This window comes from Mytilus californianus, unplaced genomic scaffold (assembly GCF_021869535.1).
Source record: "Mytilus californianus isolate M0D057914Y unplaced genomic scaffold, xbMytCali1.0.p SCAF_9, whole genome shotgun sequence".
NCBI classification, from domain to species: Eukaryota; Metazoa; Mollusca; class Bivalvia; order Mytilida; family Mytilidae; genus Mytilus; species Mytilus californianus.
The window spans coordinates 97033789-97053203 of NW_026262745.1; the positions used below are offsets into that span (position 1 = coordinate 97033789).

The window sequence follows — 19415 nt, forward strand, 5'->3', positions numbered from 1 at the left end:
AATTACCGAAAGCAATATTTAAACAATAACTAATGTTAACGTGACTTAAAGTTTTAGGTTCAAATATTTTAGATGATGTTACTTTCAAATTGGCCGAAAATGATTGAAAATCTTGTATAAAATAATTGAAAACAACACGTTTAATAATTTCATGCGTCCGAAGCGCTTTTCTGGATTTACCTTCATCAGGAATGCTCAAAGCCAAACATCTGAAATCCGAGGGATGTATAAGTACCGAAACAGTTGAAGAGCTATATGACAAAAATACCTAAAACAAAATAGCCAAATCCATCTAAGGTCAACTTTGCCTGAGGGAGTTGAAAACTTAGTTTCTTTAGAATTTCAAAATTTATAAACGGACAATTTTAGAAAAGTTTGTTATAAATCATGTCAGTACCGAAGTACTGACTACTGAGCTGATGATACCCTCGGGGACTGATAGTCCACCAGCAGAGAGGTATCGACCCAGTGATGTAAAAAATTGAAAACAACACGTTTAATAATTTCATGCGTCCGAAGCGCTTTTCTGGATTTACCTTCATCAGGAACGCTCAAAGCCAAACATCTGAAATCCGAGGGATGTATAAGTACCGAAACAGTTGAAGAGCTATATGACAAAAATACCTAAAACAAAATAGCCAAATCCATCTAAGGTCAACTTTGCCTGAGGGAGTTGAAAACTTAGTTTCTTTAGAATTTCAAAATGTATAAACGGACAATTTTAGAAAAGTTTGTTATAAATCATGTCAGTACCGAAGTACTGACTACTGAGCTGATGATACCCTCGGGGACTGATAGTCCACCAGCAGAGGTATCGACCCAGTGATGTAAAAAATTGAAAACAACACGTTTAATAATTTCATGCGTCCGAAGCGCTTTTCTGGATTTACCTTCATCAGGAACGCTCAAAGCCAAACATCTGAAATCCGAGGGATGTATAAGTACCGAAACAGTTGAGGAGCTATATTGTAATAGTAGACAAAACAGGCACAACATTAAAACGCATCAAGACATAAAGAACATGTAATCCGTGTCCGGTGAGGTTTAATAGACTTTATTTCTAAAATATTCAGCATGTTACTAAGTTTATCTAGAAAGTGGCAATATATTTATGTTATTTAACTGAATACATATTTGTCATGCAACACTCCACTGGTTTGGGCATGGGGAGTTTAATAAAAAAAAAAATGTGTAGTCTTTTTTAATTTAATCTGATATGAATTGCTAACAAATACTTGAGTCTGGAACTAGCAACCAAATAATAAACTCTTTTAATATGTTGCACTGTATTGTTATTTGATATATTTTTTTTTTAATTCTTGTTACAGGAATGAGCAGGTTTCAATGTAAGTATCACTAGTAGCAAGATTTCAGTCTGAAACGGTCATTGTGGTCTGATCAAGTCTTAATCGACTTAATTTACCGCTAGGGAAAAACGTTAAGACCTGTTTAGACTTTCAGACTCTGTTCCGATATATCGTGTTCAGTCATATCAGTCGTGTAAAGATAAACAAGACAGATTCTTCTAGCGTTCAAATAAGACTAGATTAGATCACGTTCAGATAAAATAAGACCAAAGGTAAAAAATCTGTTTAGTTGCTGTAAGATCGTGTTCAGTCGTGTTAAGATTTTAAATATTTTAAATAAAACGGGCGACACTTTATCTGTGTTTATCAGGGGTTACTCCCCCTTTATGAATCAAATCGGCATAGCTTCGAGGATATTCTTTTGTGGTCTTTTGATGTAATACTGTATATCTTTTTCATAAAATAACGTATGCAAACGTACAATTCATTTTTTTCTGATAGAATTTTTAACATTTAATTGGTTATATAAGAAAAGATTAATTGTTGTAACCGGAAAATGTGTTAGGCATAAAAACTTTGCAGTCGTGCTTTCTGACATAAAGCAGTCCTGTATTTATTCATTCCGCCCGTAAAGATAAAATGATAAGTAATATATCCCAAAGATGTTCTGAAATTTTCTTAAACATTTTCTGTTTCTAATGTAAAATAATAGTTCTGATCCATATAAAATTTGTCATGAAAAATATATTCTAATTTATCTAATTTGCTTTATATTTTTATATATTATACACTTGTCAGATGAAAGTTGCTTGGTGAAAGTTATTCACATTTCAATAAACGGATTATCTAAGCAGTCAACCGAAACGGATTGTCATAAACTATCTAAATCATTACCCATGTAACGCTTATGATGTTTTATCCATGGACGTAAAATGAATAAAATTCCATGTTTTATCTTATATAAGGATTTACCGGGTAAAATTATAACATTGACAAATAAAACATTATTTTTTTGCAAAATAAATGCAACAAGAATAAAGAACATTTTAAGGATTTAGTTGACAGTTTATATTTACCTTTAGGTACCTATAAAGACCGATTGCGATACCTCTCTTAATGTTTTTTCATCATCAAGTTTTTTTTAGCAAGAACTAATGCAAGAATAAATCATATTATAGAAAAATATCAAACAACATAAGTTAAGAAACGTTTAATAAAATCTAGTGTACGGTATATATATCTGTTTCGTATCAGATTTGTTTTTATAACACCAGCGTTACTTCTCATTTTAAAAACAGTGAGACTCTTACTTGCTTTTTCCGAATTGACCAAAAAACTATAAAATAACGTAGCGTAATGACCGTACTTATAGATTAGACTTTGTTTTTTTTTCCATTTTGAATTGTTTTACACTAGTCATTTTGGGGACCTTTATAGCTTGCTGTTCGGTGTGAGCCAAAACTCCGTGTTGAGGCCGTACTTTTGACCTATAATTGTTTTATACTTTGTCACTTGGATGGGGAGTTGATTATTTGGTACACATACCACATCTTTTTATTTATATTAACCGGGAGCATTGTTACATTCAAAAGTCTTCAACTGACGTAAATGATTGATAGAAATACATTATTTGTATTGTATTGACTAGTGTAAAACTAAAATAATGTCCAGTGTCAAATATTACACATCGATGATCACTTAGATGTTCAACTGATTCAACAGAAAATTAAACTTAGACTAGGATCAAATTCATTACGTTACAATTGTATCCAATATTAATATTGCTAAAAATATTCAGTCGAGGATAAGACACAGGTGAAATTTATATGCATTGATTTGTTTTAGCCTGATACGGCGAGCGCGTGTCGACAAAAACAAAAGGCCATCTTAACAAGAGAACAATTGTTGTGAATCAGAGCCAAATTGACCTTTGTTCCAACTTTACTCATAAATAATGCGTGCTTGTTGAAAAAAGGTCACAAACGAAAGGTCACAATTCAGTTTCCGAGACTATTTTCTTTGAAAAAGAAAATACTTATTTTAAAAAAAAATATTTTGTATGTATCTTGAACTATTGTATATATAAACCAACTCTGTAAACAAATGTATTAAATGAACAAATAATTGTTTAGAAAACAAACTATCAAAGTGGCTTGGTACCTAAACAGCTTCATGGTGCTAAGAAATATTATATCATTTGCATGATTAAAATTTATTAAATCTTCATTTATCAAGGCTAATGAACAATTTCATAAACTGTAAAAAGAATATATGTAATAAAAAGTAATTTTTCAAGATATTTCTCTTACATACTTAAACAATTTTCAACAAATTATTTGTGACTTTTTGTCCTGTGAATTTCTGTCCTGTGACTTTTTGTCCTGTGACTTTTCAGTGTCCGCTTACTGTTAAGAATAGGACCTCCCTTACTAATGGAGAGAAAGCTGTCGGGACTATCAATGCTAATTGTTAGAGAGAATAAAAAGTACATCAATCATTCTCAATTTTATATGTATTGCGTAAAACAAAACGGTTTTATATGTTGAATTTAAGTAATGCTCGGATTAAGAAAAATAGATCTTTTTCTTTTGCTTTTCGTTGAAATCATCCTGAATATCATGAATATTGTACGCTGAACATTCAACGATCATGGCCAAGCATGTGTTCTTTAGAATGCAATCTGTAGAAGAAAAATCCGGTTTTAAATCATGTACATTGGAAATCAAGAATCGTGTGTCGTGTTTGACCTATTATCCTTTATTAAATAGTCGAAATTGACAATCAATATATTTTTTTTTTGCACCTACGTAACTCTATATATGCGTTTTTTGCCACTTCGCTTAGAAAAATTATCATATATATTAATTCTCTTTCAATAACATTTCTTTATTCAATTTGCTACTTGTCTACCAAAAAAAAAAATAAAAAGATATTGTTTCATTTTTGCCATTTTGGTTAAGTTCTTGGTAGATGTATGTCCTTTATGATCTCTCAGGTAAATATCAAAAATGAGTCCAGAGTTTTGACGGTTGTGAATTAAGGATTAGTTACTTTATGGAACACTTATTTCCTTGGATGGTAGTACAAACTTGTATGTTATCCTTTAAAGTTAGTCTGTCTGTTTAATACTTTGCAGTTTTAAGGAGAATTCTTCGTATTTTGCAAAAAGATAAAGAATAAAATGAAAATTTGCTTTCGATTGCATTCAGGCAGAGAGAAATATGTTTTGTTATATTTCAGACGATTTTTAGTACGGATTTAAAACTGTTCTTAATCTCTTCCAATTTACAAATATAATTTGGTATTGTTTTTTCTGCAAATGGTAGATGAAACTTGTATGTTCTAACTTTTTCAGAGGTCAGTGAAATCTTGAAAATATAACGTTCCCGGAAATCACAAGTCGCTATATAGAATGCTTGTAAAATTCAGAAACTTGCAGTACGCTCACATTTAATAATTTTCTGTTAAAAAAGAAGGTGCAAAAATAAGAAGCCGAAAACGGAAAAAGGGGGAGGGTTGTTACACGAACACGTTCTTCGCAATTTAATGCTAAACGAATAGTGATTATCTAACTTTTTGTTCAAATATCGAATGCAAATCAAATCTCTAACTTATCCACGCTTGCAATAACTTTTTAATTGACAGGTTTCTGCTGGCATTTGATTGGACAGCAGTTTAATGTAGGCGTGACAATCTATCACATTTGTCCAATTAGCTGTCTTGTTAAACAAACCTGTGTGCGATGACCCACTGTCCACATAGTTTAGTTTTTTTTTATAATGAATTGATCATCAAAAGGTTGTTGTTGCTATTGTGGGCCAGGGACTTTCTATACTAATGAAAAAGTCCATGTGTGGGCTTGTCTGATAGAAATAGACAACGCTTATATTTAAGAATAAAAAAGTGATGAAAAAGAAATATAACTATACATTGGATGAACATTTAGACTAATTCACTAGCTGTGTTATACAGACGAGGAAATAACGCCACGTGTAGCGAGGATAAAAAAAAATGATGATATAAATAATGCTAAAAATGATATATTGTCCAATCAAATAGGAAGCGTACGATATGTCGGCCCCTGAATCCGCCACTGACCTAGCAAATTACGACATAATTAAACAATTAACAACTTTGTAAAAAAAAATATTAGAAAAGCGTCTTTTGTATCCCTTATATTTTATGATATTTTGTGGACAATATAAATCTTAAATCAGTGTTTCAAAGTCATATCAGATAAAAAAAATAATTGTAACTTCTGCCAAAAAAAACGTATTTTAGAATTACGAAATAATTGAAATCGGATTTGGATTAGTTTTGTGCTCAATGGAATTTCCTAAGACTTTTTAAAATATCTATTCATTTATAGTCACTATTTTGAGATCGAATTTAATGAGGTTCATGTATAAGTATGTGCCAAAACAGAAACAATATAGTTGCAAATCAACGGGTACGTCTATACACTGCCCAGGACCTCCTGAGTGCACTCAGGACATACAAAGTGCACCCAGGACTCTTTTAAGTCATCGTATATGCACACAGGAAAAATGTTTATATTCTTTTTACGTTGTTTATTTTAGTGGTAACTTTTGGAAGATTTTGAAAACGAACACTCTGCACACGGCACGCAGATTTGTCTTATATTATCGATCGGTCGCGGTGGTATTGTGTCATTTATATCAAACTACTCGTGGTGTGAACATCACCGTTAATGACACCTGGACAAGCGAAATTTGTTGAATCAATTAAAAAAAACAAGTAATATACAGAAGGGCTGATCATGCAATATACATATACTTTGTACATATATAATAAACACATTTGTTAGTTATTTCTTGGCAATAAACATATGTATACCCAAACTGACTGTTTATTACCAAGGGCTAATTTCGACATCGATAATCACTGAATTCTCAATTTATTCAGTCGGTTTTAAGTTTTTAATCGGGACAAAGTTTTGTAAAATACTAAATTTTAAATATTGCATTATTTCGTCATTTGTCAGTAAACAAAACAGATATAACACTAGAGAGAAGGCAATTAAGCAATCCAATACACAAATAATGCACGATTTAATTATGAAAAAAACTATATTTTTTCATGATGGTTATTCATAAGACAAAATTTTCATTTTGTTTTCAAAATAATTAAAATATATAAAAGTTCATATGCCTAAAATAACATAATTACTCGCGGATTTGACAAATATTGACAAATATTTTGGCTATTTTATTTACCGGAAATCATATTTTAGCGACTTATTACGAAGCAACGGCTGGAGACTTAAGAAGATTTAGAATGTTCGAATAGTGTTCTTTGATTGACATAAATTTGAATGATTTTCACGTGCTGACATTTGTAAAATTTACAAAAATCTGTGCCTTGCGATTTCGCAGAGATCGAAAAAAATTTCCCGCCATTACAGTGCATTTCTTTATTGATAGAATTTATTTTAAAGATAAAAAAAAAACATAAAGAAAATATTTCATATAAAGTGATCTTCTTTCATAGATTAATCTTTTTATTTCAAAACTTTCTATATTTTCTGCGAGTGCAAGAGAGTATATTTGATATAAAAACATGAACAAATCGATCTTTTCCAGATTCAAAATTGTCGAGGGACGCTAAAATCGTACCACGTGACCTACAAAAATTTGCACACAGCACCTAAGGCTGTCTGTCCTCTGTTATGTAATTAAATACTTTATTTGTATTGACTTTAACGATAATGGAGAAAAAGACTCAAAAGTCACATTCAATGTATTTTAATACAGTTAATGTGTAATGAGTCAGCTAAATTAATTCTGTTATTGCACGTTCTGTAGTTCTAAAGTAAAAGAAATAACAATTGATATTGTTTTATTACCAGCTAGTGTTTGTTTTTTTACGTGAATTTTTTCTCCTTTCCAACATCAATTAAATAAACGAATATCATATTTTATTCAATATAAACATACAAAGGCTGACAAATGTTTTTTGTTTTATTTTGCTAGGTCTAATATCTTGGCAGAGTACGTGCATTCATTGGTTTCTTTCTTTGGTTTGGCTAATGGGCAAGTTTTTGTTTTATTTTTATTCAAAATCTGTGCATAAGGACTTAGTCGTTGTGAGAACGGACTGAGTATCTTTCATCAGTCTGCGAAATAGTCTTTCTCGCTGTTCTTGATTTAACACCAAATCTTACTACCTGAAATTGTTAAGAAGAAAAAAACCATGAAATTAGATATCCACGAACATGCAAGTTTTCCTTAATCCACGAAAATTGGTTCCCACGAAAATAAATGAAACTTAGTATACGTTATACAACATAAACCAAAATTGATGTATCTTTAGTTGAGAGTCTGTTCATTCTAGTAAAACCAAACGTTGAGTATGATTTGGAATACATCGATTAACTACAGTATACCGAAAGATAGAAAAGCTAGAAGCGAGTTCAGAATGATTGTCCTGAAGCAACAAAATATTTCCAAACTTTGGAACCTAATACTCCATTCTTGTAATATTACTGTATGAGCGTTAAGATCAGTGCAATTGGAAATCCGTCAGCACTTGACTGTCGAGGTAAAACAACGGTCATGCCATGCTTACATGCAAAGATGCTACAAAACCCGTCCTTCACCTGGAATTATTATACTAGCATATTGTAAATCATACTTTGAAGAATCGGTTTGTAAGCACCCTCCCTTTACCTACAAAAATTGCCTAAACTTTTAATCTCAGACTAGACAGCGTGAAAGATCAATACATTTTTGTAAGTGTACAAACGGTGTTTTGACAAACCGGTAAATAATAATGTTTTCGCCCAGGGATATGAATTTGACATTAAACTCCTTCAGTAAGTTTACAATACCCAGCCGTGTCATTTCCGTATATTGTAGATGGAACGTGTGACATATATACACCAGCAATACCAATACAGGTGATTTTTATCTTTTTGAAAGACTCCAAAGAGAGGTTGCATTGCATTTGCGCCAATCTTGAAAAAAATCCAATCTTTCATTTGCGCCAAAAAATAAAAACTACATTGGCGCCATTTCACAGGTAACATATAACGGAAAAGTTTTAAATATTCATTGCTACATCGTGAATAAGATGATTTTTTAAGTATTCCCCATGGATAACTAATTTTAAAAAGTTCATAATTTTTGTTTAATATAAAACTGCGAGTCAGTTAGGTTTAAAAATTATATAGTGTTCGCATGTTTGAGGTGTCAAGATGGATCTGAGTAAAATCCGTAAGTTTTCTTTAGAGTTTGATTGTTTCATATTTTCCATGTTGGGACCGTTTTTAGCCGACTTAACGGAATGGGTTTTAGAAGGCCGTACGGTTGTCTCTGGTGGTTTTCGTCCACTTCATTTGAACTTTAGGGATAGTTGTTTCATAAGCAATCATTATACCACATCTCCTTGTGTTTACATAGAGGAAATTAGTCTGTAATTTTTATGACCACACATATATGTTATCCAGTATAAATGAGTACATCCGAGCCGTTGCCTACAAGTCTAGTGTCGGAACAAAGTTTTGGTTTTACTCCAGTATATAGTCCTTTATTTTTAGTTTTTATGAACTCGTTAAATTATAACAGAACTGTGTTTTAAAGTTATTATTCAAAGTCTCTTTTGAATAAAACGACTTTTTATACTATTCAAAATTGAGAATGGAAATGGGAAATGTGTCAAATAGACACCAACCCGACCACAGAGCAGAATACAGCCGAAGGCCACCAATGGGTCTTCAACACAGCGGGAAAATCCCGCACCCGGAGGCGTGCTTCAGCTGTTCCCTAAACAAAACGTGTACTAGCAATAGGCTCATGACTTGGGACAGGCGCAAACATGCGGCGGGGTTAAACATGTTTTGTGAGATCTCAACCCTCGCTCTATACCTCTAGCATATTTAGAATAAACAAACACACAGCAATAAAACTCAATGAAAAAGAAGCCTGAGTCCGATGGTAGAATAGGTAACAAAAGAAACTTAACAAAATGACAATGATACATAAATTAACATAGGACTACTAGCAGTTACTGACATGCCAGCTCCAGACCTCAATTAAACTGATTGAAAGATTATGTCTTCATCATATGAATATCAAGCCCAATCCTTCCCGTTGGGGGTTTAGTGTCATACCATCATGAAATATATGAGAGAACATAACCCGTACCTGTATTATTGGCGTAAATGAAATGTTTTATTTTGGCGCAAATGAAATATGGGTTGTGGCGCAAATGAAAGATTATTTTAGAGGTAAATGCCAATGTAATTGGCACAAAGGCAAAGTTCCGCAAAGAGGGTAACATTGAATAAAAATTAAAATAAAAGGAAAAAACAATTTAATGAATTGATAATAATAAGACAAAACAATTTCTTTCTTAAATTCACGTAGGAACGTATTTCTTAACTGATATGACACGTATTTCTTTATTTCATTTATCTTTTTATTATTATTATATTTGGAGAAATTTCTCTTATTCAATCGAAAAGGCAACAACTTGAATAGAATCACATGGCAATGAATGATTTCTTTAACTCAAAACTAGTTAGACGCATCTCAAACTTGCGAGTATTTTTTTTGGTAAGATTATTTTTTATGCAAAAAGACCCCTTACGGACACTTCATGAGGGTCTGGGTGGGGTTTACAGAATAGAGAATTATGGGCATTTACAGAATAAAAGGCTAAAAATAAAGAATTAAAAAAGATAGGCAACAAAAAAAAAGAAGAAAAGAGATGAATGCTTTGCAATGATGTAAAGAATAGAGAATAATCGAGCAGTGACAAATAGCTCAGGCATATTGGGGAGAAAACTCATGAAGGTGTACAATAATTAAACGGACAGAGAGGTCACAGAAAAAAAGTCACAGGACACAATGTGATTGCAATGAATAATTCCAACTAGCACATGATACCCTATGAATTTATTTACACTCTTGAACTCGTCTAAAGAATACATTTCTTGACGAAACGAATTCAGTATGTTTACTGTACAAACAGACAACAGACACCAAGTGATGGATAAAATTGTGGCTTATATTGTTTCATTAATTTTTTAGAGCAAAAGATTGATTGATTGTTGGTTCCTTAACGTCCAGTGGCAAACATTTCATGCATATTCAGGACGAGAAGTCTTTTCAGAAAAAGATTATAAAGTACTAGGTATTACAAATGTTAAAATTTCTCATCATTGACCTTTCAATATAATTTTGTTTATGATATGATCTTTCGTTGTATTTCTATGGTTATGAAGTCATGAAGTGTGTTATTTGTATATTCTAAGTTAGGATATATGTACAGTTTGTCATTTTGACTTTTTTTTTATTTTGAAGTGGCGTTGTCAGTTTGTCTTTGAATAATAAGATTGAATATCACTTTGGAAATGTAATTCCGCTTTTTTTACAAAAATCATGAGATTCAAATTTGATAAGATTAAAGATTATATTTTAGACAAATACGAATGCACATCAGTATAATTTAATGAGATTCTTGATCGGGGGTAGAGAATTTTCTATCTAAACCAAGAAAACCAATATGTCTGCTGTATAATTCACCTACTTCTATTATATAAAATTGAAAACTGTCCTAACAGAACTAGTATCGATTTGCATATTTGTAAAATTAATGTCGGTGGTACACACAGTGGCGGATTTGAGGGGGGGTCCTGGATTTGGACCCCCTTTTGTTAATAAGGACATAAGGTTGGATCCCTCCCTTTATCCTTGGTTGGGAACCCCCATTTAAAATGACTGGAAACGCCACTGTACACAGTTTTAGTCCGCATAGTTTTCCGGGCAGAACAGACCACCACTGTTACTCATTTTTATAGTTGTAAATATTTACGATAAATTTTGTTAATAAAGATAGGAACAGTTACAATTGTGTGGTCATAGATTTCGTTAATTTGTTTTCTGAATCAATATAGCAAGTGGCATGACATCATAATGGTGAATCGGGGAAATCACAGAAAGCTAATGGTAATGTGAGATTTTTTTGAATTTTCGATATATGACAATGGCGCAAAAAGTATCAAATATGTTTTAATAGAAAAAATAATGACTGTAGCTGTAATAACTATATTTTTACTTGTTTTTAATTGTGTCGCTCTTTGATGACCATTTATCAAACCTGCATTTCGTCCTTCATTCTTACGTACGTCTAGAAATTTACAGAACTCAAATTATATATATGATTAAAAGGAAATGTCGGTTTTATTTACGTCAATAATATAGCAAACAAACCACAAAAAAAAACACACAACAAAAGACATCCATATATGCAACTTCCAACAGAATTTTTTTTTTTTTTAGTTTTTAATTATTTTTTTTTGTCATTATCGTATATTTTTTTTAACCACTAAATTTGCGGTTTTGCTATATGTTCGTATAGTTTTAACAATGTAATTTGTTTAGAAAGAAGCTATTATAAAATCTGTTATAACCTTAAACTACACATACATGTACGGAGCTATGATACCATGACAGGTGTACATATGATGTAATTGTGAAATAGCCATTGTAATTGCCAAGTTTTTAATATTTTAAGGATCATTGATTTTATTACCTTTTGATTATTGGCACGTGCCATCGAACTCCATCTTTATTGACATAAAATATTAAATAACGAATACATTTATTACTATTAGAGGAAGAAGAAGACCAAGGATTTGTATAGTGACTATACAAATCCTTGAGAAGACGCAAATTGAATAAACAAATAAACAAATAAATACATATTTTATATTAAATAAGATTGTTATTAAAATGAAAGAAAGGATTAACGCATTTACAAGGATATATACTCGATGCTGAACTTAAATTAGGTTATATTGATTTAACGAAAAGTTCTATGAGGATCTGGAGGGGGGTCCTTTATTTCTGTATTCTTTAATTTTTTATGCCGTTTTTCTCTATTCTTTAAACTTTTTGTCTATTATTATCAATTCTTTATATTTAAGCACCTTATTATTCTCTATTCTTTATTTTTTATCCATGTTCTCTATTCTTTATATTTATTGCCCATCATTCTCTATTCTGTAAACCCCCCATCAGCATCTTCTTCTTTCCGATGGTATGTTATTTATAGTTTTAACATTGTCTCGTCACGGTGTAGGTGCAGTTTTCAAAATATTAGTGCACTCTGAGACATGGTTCCCTGATGCGGCCTTGGTGTTCAGACGCATCACTTTACGAAATAAAAGCAAAAAAAGACGGTTGTCCAAATATAAAAGAATAACTCGCACCGAGAATGATTACTAAATGCCACGAAGTAATTATTAAGTTTGAGAGGAAAGTATCGAAAGATAACGAAATTAACGATATAAATTATCTGACATAAAACATATTTGTATTTTCCGTTGATCGTTCCCGATGAAGTAAAATCCAGAAACGTGCTTCAGACGCATGAAATTTATAAGGTGTTTTCACTCTTTTGCTAATGTTATGTTTAAATTTGCAATTACTTCTTTTCAAAGAATAAGTAGATAAATACATAAATTAACATCAGAAAATAAAAAATAAAATCATAAACAGTTATTGGCGAATAATTTATTTCCTCAATAAAACAAATTAACAAAAGTTTATATATATTAATTCCCTAATCTCTTAAAAAAGACCAACAGAAATAAAAAGTCAACCAATGTTTTTTTGTTAAATTATTCAAAATACACGTTTCTAATTCTAGCATTTATATTGTAATTATTTTGTAATTTAAATGTATCATCCACATGAAGGGGCGTAACTCCTAATATCATTCTGACACACTAAACGGATCTTAACCCGATCTGAAAATTTTGAACGTTACTTTTTATGTTTGGTCTGAATTCGTCTAAAACCGTCTTAACATATCTTGTTTAACAGCTAGAGCCTTCTGTCTTGTTAATCTTGACATGAATGAACGGACTGAACACGACATATCGGAACAGCGTCTGAAAGTCTTAAAAAGTCTTAATGTTTTTCCCTAGCGGTAAATTTAGTCGATTCAGACTTGATCAGACCAAAATGACCGTTTCAGACTGAAATCTTGCTACTAGTGTATATGTCATTAAAATGAACGATAATAGAAAACAAATATATAAAGGTGGTCTGGATTATCTTATGTTTGACACGGAAAACTTGTATTTATGAGAAAGGTCTTTTTATACATGCCATAATTTACAGAACTATGTGTATGTGTGAAGTTAAGTTTGCGTATATAAAAAATTATTCTTTACATTTTATTAAATTCATGTCACTTAAAGCAATTTCACTATTTTGCATAAACAAAATTGTAAGCGTTTGAACTTAGAAATGTTTACATGTGATTGTTAACACCAATCAAAGAAAGCTATTATGTTTACTTGATCTTAGACTTAAAACATACGAAAAAGACAAATAGCATTTGGACTCATTTTTAATTAATATTTTGATGTGATTTTAATCAGCAATCAAAGTAAGCTAGTATGTTACTGAGATGACCACTTATGTCAAATTTGAGGTATACGTCTAAACATCAGGCAGAGGAAGTCGTGAATATTGTTTCCTTGATTTCTAGTTCTGGAAGATATATTTATGGAACCCAATCAGAAAAGTTTGGATTTTTTATGTAAACTAGTATGTTTAAGTTAATATCTTATATAATATATTGTACAATGTCTTATCGCAAAGTTTACCCTAGCTGAATTTGGCTATTCCTTTGTGTTCCCTTGTGGTCATGTAGTGTCTAAAGTTAATACGTTGTTATACATTCCATTTTTCTCAAAAGGATTTGTTTGAGAGTTCTTGATATTAATGTCAATTGTCCTGCTATCATTTAACAGGAGGTAATTTCTTTTACATTTCTCGGAATGTTATCAGACCTTTTTATTTTACTTGGGAGGAGAAGAAGACATTAAGGTCGATGCCACTGCTGGTGGAGTTTTTATTCCCCGAGGGTACCACCAGCCCAGTAGTCAGCACTTCTGTGCTGACATGAGTTATCATTGATATGGTCATAGTTATAAATTAACTGTTTACAAAACTTTGAATTTTTGAAATGCTAAGGCTGTTCTACCTCAGGAATAGATTACATTAGCTGTATTTGGCAAAACTTTTAGGAATTTTAGGTCCTCAATGCTCTTCAACTTCGTACTTTATTCGGCCTTTTTAACTTTTGTTGATTCGAGCGTCACTGATGAGTCTTTTGTAGACCAAACGCGCGTCTGGCGCATATACAAAACTGTATTCCTGGTATCTATGATGAGTTTATTTAGTATATGAAAAACATGAATTGATTTGTTTAATATACGAAGATAATTCTAGCAAGACACTAACATTTTTGGTAAAAAATATGTGTTCAATGAAATTAAAATTAAAAAATTCCACGACAAGACATTCAAAACAGAATATAAAAAGAAATCATCATTTTTGCCTTGTTTGAATGGTAGTGTTATTTTGAACATGACATAACACACTTTGTAACCTCATTGATTTAACGGTGTATTTCCGAGAAATTTTTTTGTAAATGAAAAGATTTCTTGTGACATTTGTCAGGACATAAAGAAGTTCTAGGCAATCTAAGAAAAAGAGACAACACCATGATCAAAATTTAAACGACGTTAAGACATTCAAAACAGAATATGTAAACAAAAATAATAAGTTGCCCCTAGTTAAAATGGTAGACATTCCATAGCACACTTTATAACCTCATTGATTTAGTGGTGTGTTTCCTTGAAATTGTTTTGTAAAGAGGATTGTCTTTAGAATGGACAGACGTTTTGTTGTGACATTTTTCTGTTAAAATTGCACGGAACCGTTATTCCGGTAATAAAACACACAAAACGTAAAAACACCCGGCTCGTCAATTATAGTTAAAGATGTGGGATTCCTTAAAAAACATTAATAAGAAAAACAAATGTGATTTAATTTTGCAGTGAGGAGCCTGCAACACGATACAGGCATAGGTATGTATTAATGTTATAGTTCTTCTTCATTGTTTAAACATTGTGAAGGTGGTTTTACTAACATACAGAACTAAATAGTTGAAGTGTTAAATTATGCTTGGCAGAATACGTAAATCCATGTGGAATTAAGTTTATTATAAGAAAACATCGTATATCGATGAAACTTAATTGACCCAATAGCTAATAGTACATACTTCAGAGAATTATAAGTGTGTTTCCCCGACTATCAGTTATGTAAAAAAAGTAAGATGGATAAAAAATAGACTATGTATTAGTTTAATGTCAGGAAGGAATGGATATATTTTCTGATTATCTGTTTAAAAAGCCAATGTATTGTTTTAATGACGAGAGCCGTGTGGTCTTATTTATATAGCGATGACATGAACTATCTAATCTACATCTGCAAAATCATGATGGTCAATACAGTGTGTTCTTTCGTTTTAAAATAATGAATGTCAAATCATAGTAAATATAAACGTTTATTTATCTACACTCCCATGATTCAACAAGTTATCATCCATATACCGCAACAAGGTTTTCGGAAAGATCGCCAAATATCAATGAAATATTGGATGATCGTAAAATCTGAAATAGATGTCTTGTGGCAATGCGATTCATTCATACAATATACATATGCAATACGTAATACACACATTGCCTCTTTAGCTATAAAGCGTTGAATGTCTTTCAGATAAAAAATCATATCTATACTTTCTTAATCAGATTTGAACTGTTGGACGTTTTCCGCCCAAGAAGATAGTTTGTTTATTTTATAGAAATTCAAAAGAGAACATTCACGCTTTCAAGTTAATTTTGAATTTCGAATGGCGAGGACATGATGTTTGTTACGCACGCCACAACGCTTATCCCACTATAATTAGTGATTACAAATAGCTCAGACAATTTAAATCGGCTATAAAAGTGACATCATTGTTTAATTTTATTATGAAACGTTATGTTTGTATTCTTCCTTATAAAATTGGAAACAAATCAGGGAACACACTGTAAACATTCTCCGCATAGCAGCTATTGATCTGATGACGTTACAGATGATTTGTTAGTAGCTATACAGATTATTTAAACAATGTGAATAATTATTGAACATATACCGTCAAATTGTTTTTTTTTTTCAAATATATTCTTTTTTTGCACTCATATCTGCATATTTGCATGAACCTAAATAAGCATTGAATTCATTTTAAACTTTATCATGTTTATTGCACTGCTGTAAATTCCGAAATATTTGCCATGTTTTTATTGTTGCGTATTTAGATTCTCAAAAATACGCAATTGTACTTTAAATTGTGATAGCATTATTTGTATGCATAATTTTCTGAAGTATAATTATGAAGCTCGCATTTTTATTTTCTATATTTCGAGTAGACATTCCTGACTTTACAGAATGTTATTAAGATTATTAGTCAATAATTATACAAGTCACAGTTAAAATTGTTTAAAAATGTTTACTGAGCTAACATTTTTGTTTTCTCATATTTCAGCGGTCAAGGTTTGTCTATGTAAGTAAAAAATATTCAACACGTTTCATTATCATATCATATCACAATCATGCATTCTTGGAGATGTGTATGTAAAATAAAACTTCTATCTCACATCAATGTGTTGTCCATGGGACTACACAAATGGTCATGACAATGGTATGTTTTGTGATTTCAATATGTGTTGTTCCCTGAAGACCTACAGCTTTGTTAAAATATACTTTATGGTACAACGTGAATTATCCAGTTATAATTTTATTCTATGTATGTTGCCGTTTGTTTTTGTTGCACTTCAGTGTTCCTGATGTTCATTTGTTTTCCTCTAATAGTTGATGTGTTTCCCTCGGTTTTAGCTTGTTACCCGAATTTGTGTTCTCTTAATCGATTTATGATTTTTGAACAGCGGTATACTACTGTTGCCTTTATTTATGTATATGAAAGAGTAGGTTTTTGTGTGTAAAAAATGAATTTAAATAAACAGGAAAACGAGCTCAAAATACAAATGAAATATGACCACGGACGTCAACATGATAATCCTAGCCTTTTAATGTATCCATCGTCACACTATTGTCTATCTCCATTTGCCTTACGGTTTATACGTTTTTGACTGTTCTCTTGATATCATTTTTTTTTAATATGAATTTATATACAGTTTCCTATTTTTGGCATGCACTGATAAAACCAGAAAAGCATTTAAGACTTAATAAATTTAAAAAGCGTCCCGATTTATAATACGCTTTTCTCAAATTCCCCGTATATGAATTCCCAAATTAAGAGACATAGGCTCCAACTTTATTAGGCAACGTTAAGCTTAGACGAATTTCACTTTTTTGCTTGTTATGTCCCTTTTGGGATGTTAGGTAAGATAGCTCCTAACATTTCATTATATTAATGATTCCCTTGCTTTCAAGTTTATATATTTCCGCGCTCCTGATGAATATCATATCCAGAAAAGTGTGTCGGATGATGTTCTTAAACCCTGCTGACTGCCATTGGCAATTGCCAAATAAACGGATCACAAGATGTAACATAATGGATCTTTATTATCTATTTAATACCAAACAGAAAACAATAAACTTCCGGAAAAGATGGTATACCGCAAACATGATGTGCAAAAATTTGTATACCATATCCGGATTTCGACAATTAATGTCTCTTCAGTGATGTTAGGAATCGAAACGGTATATATATATACATATAGGAAGATGTGGTATGAGTGCCAATGAGACAACTCTCCATCCAAGTTACAATTTATAAAAGTAAACCACTACAGGTCAAGGTACGGCCTTCAACACGGAGCATTGGCTCACACCGAACAGCAAGCTATAAAGGGCCCCAAAAATTACTAGTGTAAAACCATTCAAACGGAAAAACCAACGGTCTAATCTATATAAAAACGAGAAACGAGAAACACATATGAACTACACAAACAGACGACAACTACTGTAATCAGATTCCTGACTTAGGACAGGTGCAATGCATACATATTTCCAGTAAACTTGCATTGCACTCCATTATATTTGCATGTTATTACCCTAAAACAGCTATCATGGGAAGCGTTTTAGTGTAAACTCATATTTTCAAGATTTACAAATGTCATACAAAAAAGTTAGAAAAATGTTTAATGTACACAATATGTATATCCGATAGTAAAGTAACTAATATAACTATGTTGTTAGAAAAATGGGGTGTTGTAACTTGACATGCATTGATAAACAAACTATTATCTTGTGAAGAGTTGTCTCATTGGCAATTACACCACATCTTTTTTTTTTTATATCCATGAAGTTGTGTGCCCTGTTTTTAATCAATGACACCAACATTCTAATTATGTATGTTACACGCGTGTTTCGTCTACAAAAAACTCTAATGAGACTGTTTTTTCTTAAATAGAGGCTTCTAAACACGGTTAGAGATTATCCTATCCGTTCGTGCATGCCCGTACCAGGAAATGAATAGCATTAATAACATTTTAGTTTGACGTCGTTTTGGATTTATAAGTTTTATAAGAATCCCACTCTACACACCCTTGTGTTTCGTGGTTTATAACTTAGTTTTTTTTTTATATTTTATCTGATATCAACATGACTTGTATAACATGTATCAAACAGTGAACAACCCCTCAGAGTACAGAATACATTTCCATATTTCCCTAAGTCCTTAGTTTATTTCAATTCCCTTTTTATGAGTGTTTAACTATCCCCCATACACGTTATATAACATTCAAAAGAGGAAAAAGTGCCCCAAAAATAATTACATGTTAGAAAATTAAGACTGCTGGTATATAGTTGATAGATAAAACATAATCCTAAATTGATGTCTAACTTCTTATATACACTGAGTCTTTTATTTGTTATAAATGTTTTATCAAAACCAAAAACAACTGATATGATTAACTTCTTAGTTATATTATCATTAAAATGTTTTGACTTACATATATTTATTATCATTATAAGCAACATGTCTTTTATGGGCAGATTGTAGGTAAAGTAAAGGATACATAAAAAGAATAACACAAATACCTAAACCCAAATTAATTTCAAAAAGGAAAAGGGGTGTGTATAGTGGGATTCTTAACTTTTGATTTTGTCAGCTCGTCATAAAAAATGGAAATTTTGCTAAGTTACAAAAGAAGACGCTATGCCAGTTGCAATATTCACATTAGAAAATTATGATTGTGTCTCATTTTCTATTATATGT

At 31.5% G+C, this 19415-nt stretch overlaps 1 protein-coding gene across 2 annotated transcripts in view; it reads left to right on the forward strand.

Annotated features, from left to right (window-relative positions):
* Nucleotides 1–19415, forward strand: part of LOC127714550 (E3 ubiquitin-protein ligase TRIM36-like) — a 38474-nt gene that overhangs the window by 6149 nt on the left and 12910 nt on the right. For both annotated transcript variants that reach the window (XM_052220630.1, XM_052220631.1), the window contains 3 exons: nt 1329–1346; nt 15190–15219; nt 16719–16736. In XM_052220630.1, coding sequence (XP_052076590.1) covers nt 1329–1346; nt 15190–15219; nt 16719–16736 — 66 coding nt within the window. The remainder of the gene's footprint in view (nt 1–1328; nt 1347–15189; nt 15220–16718; nt 16737–19415) is intronic.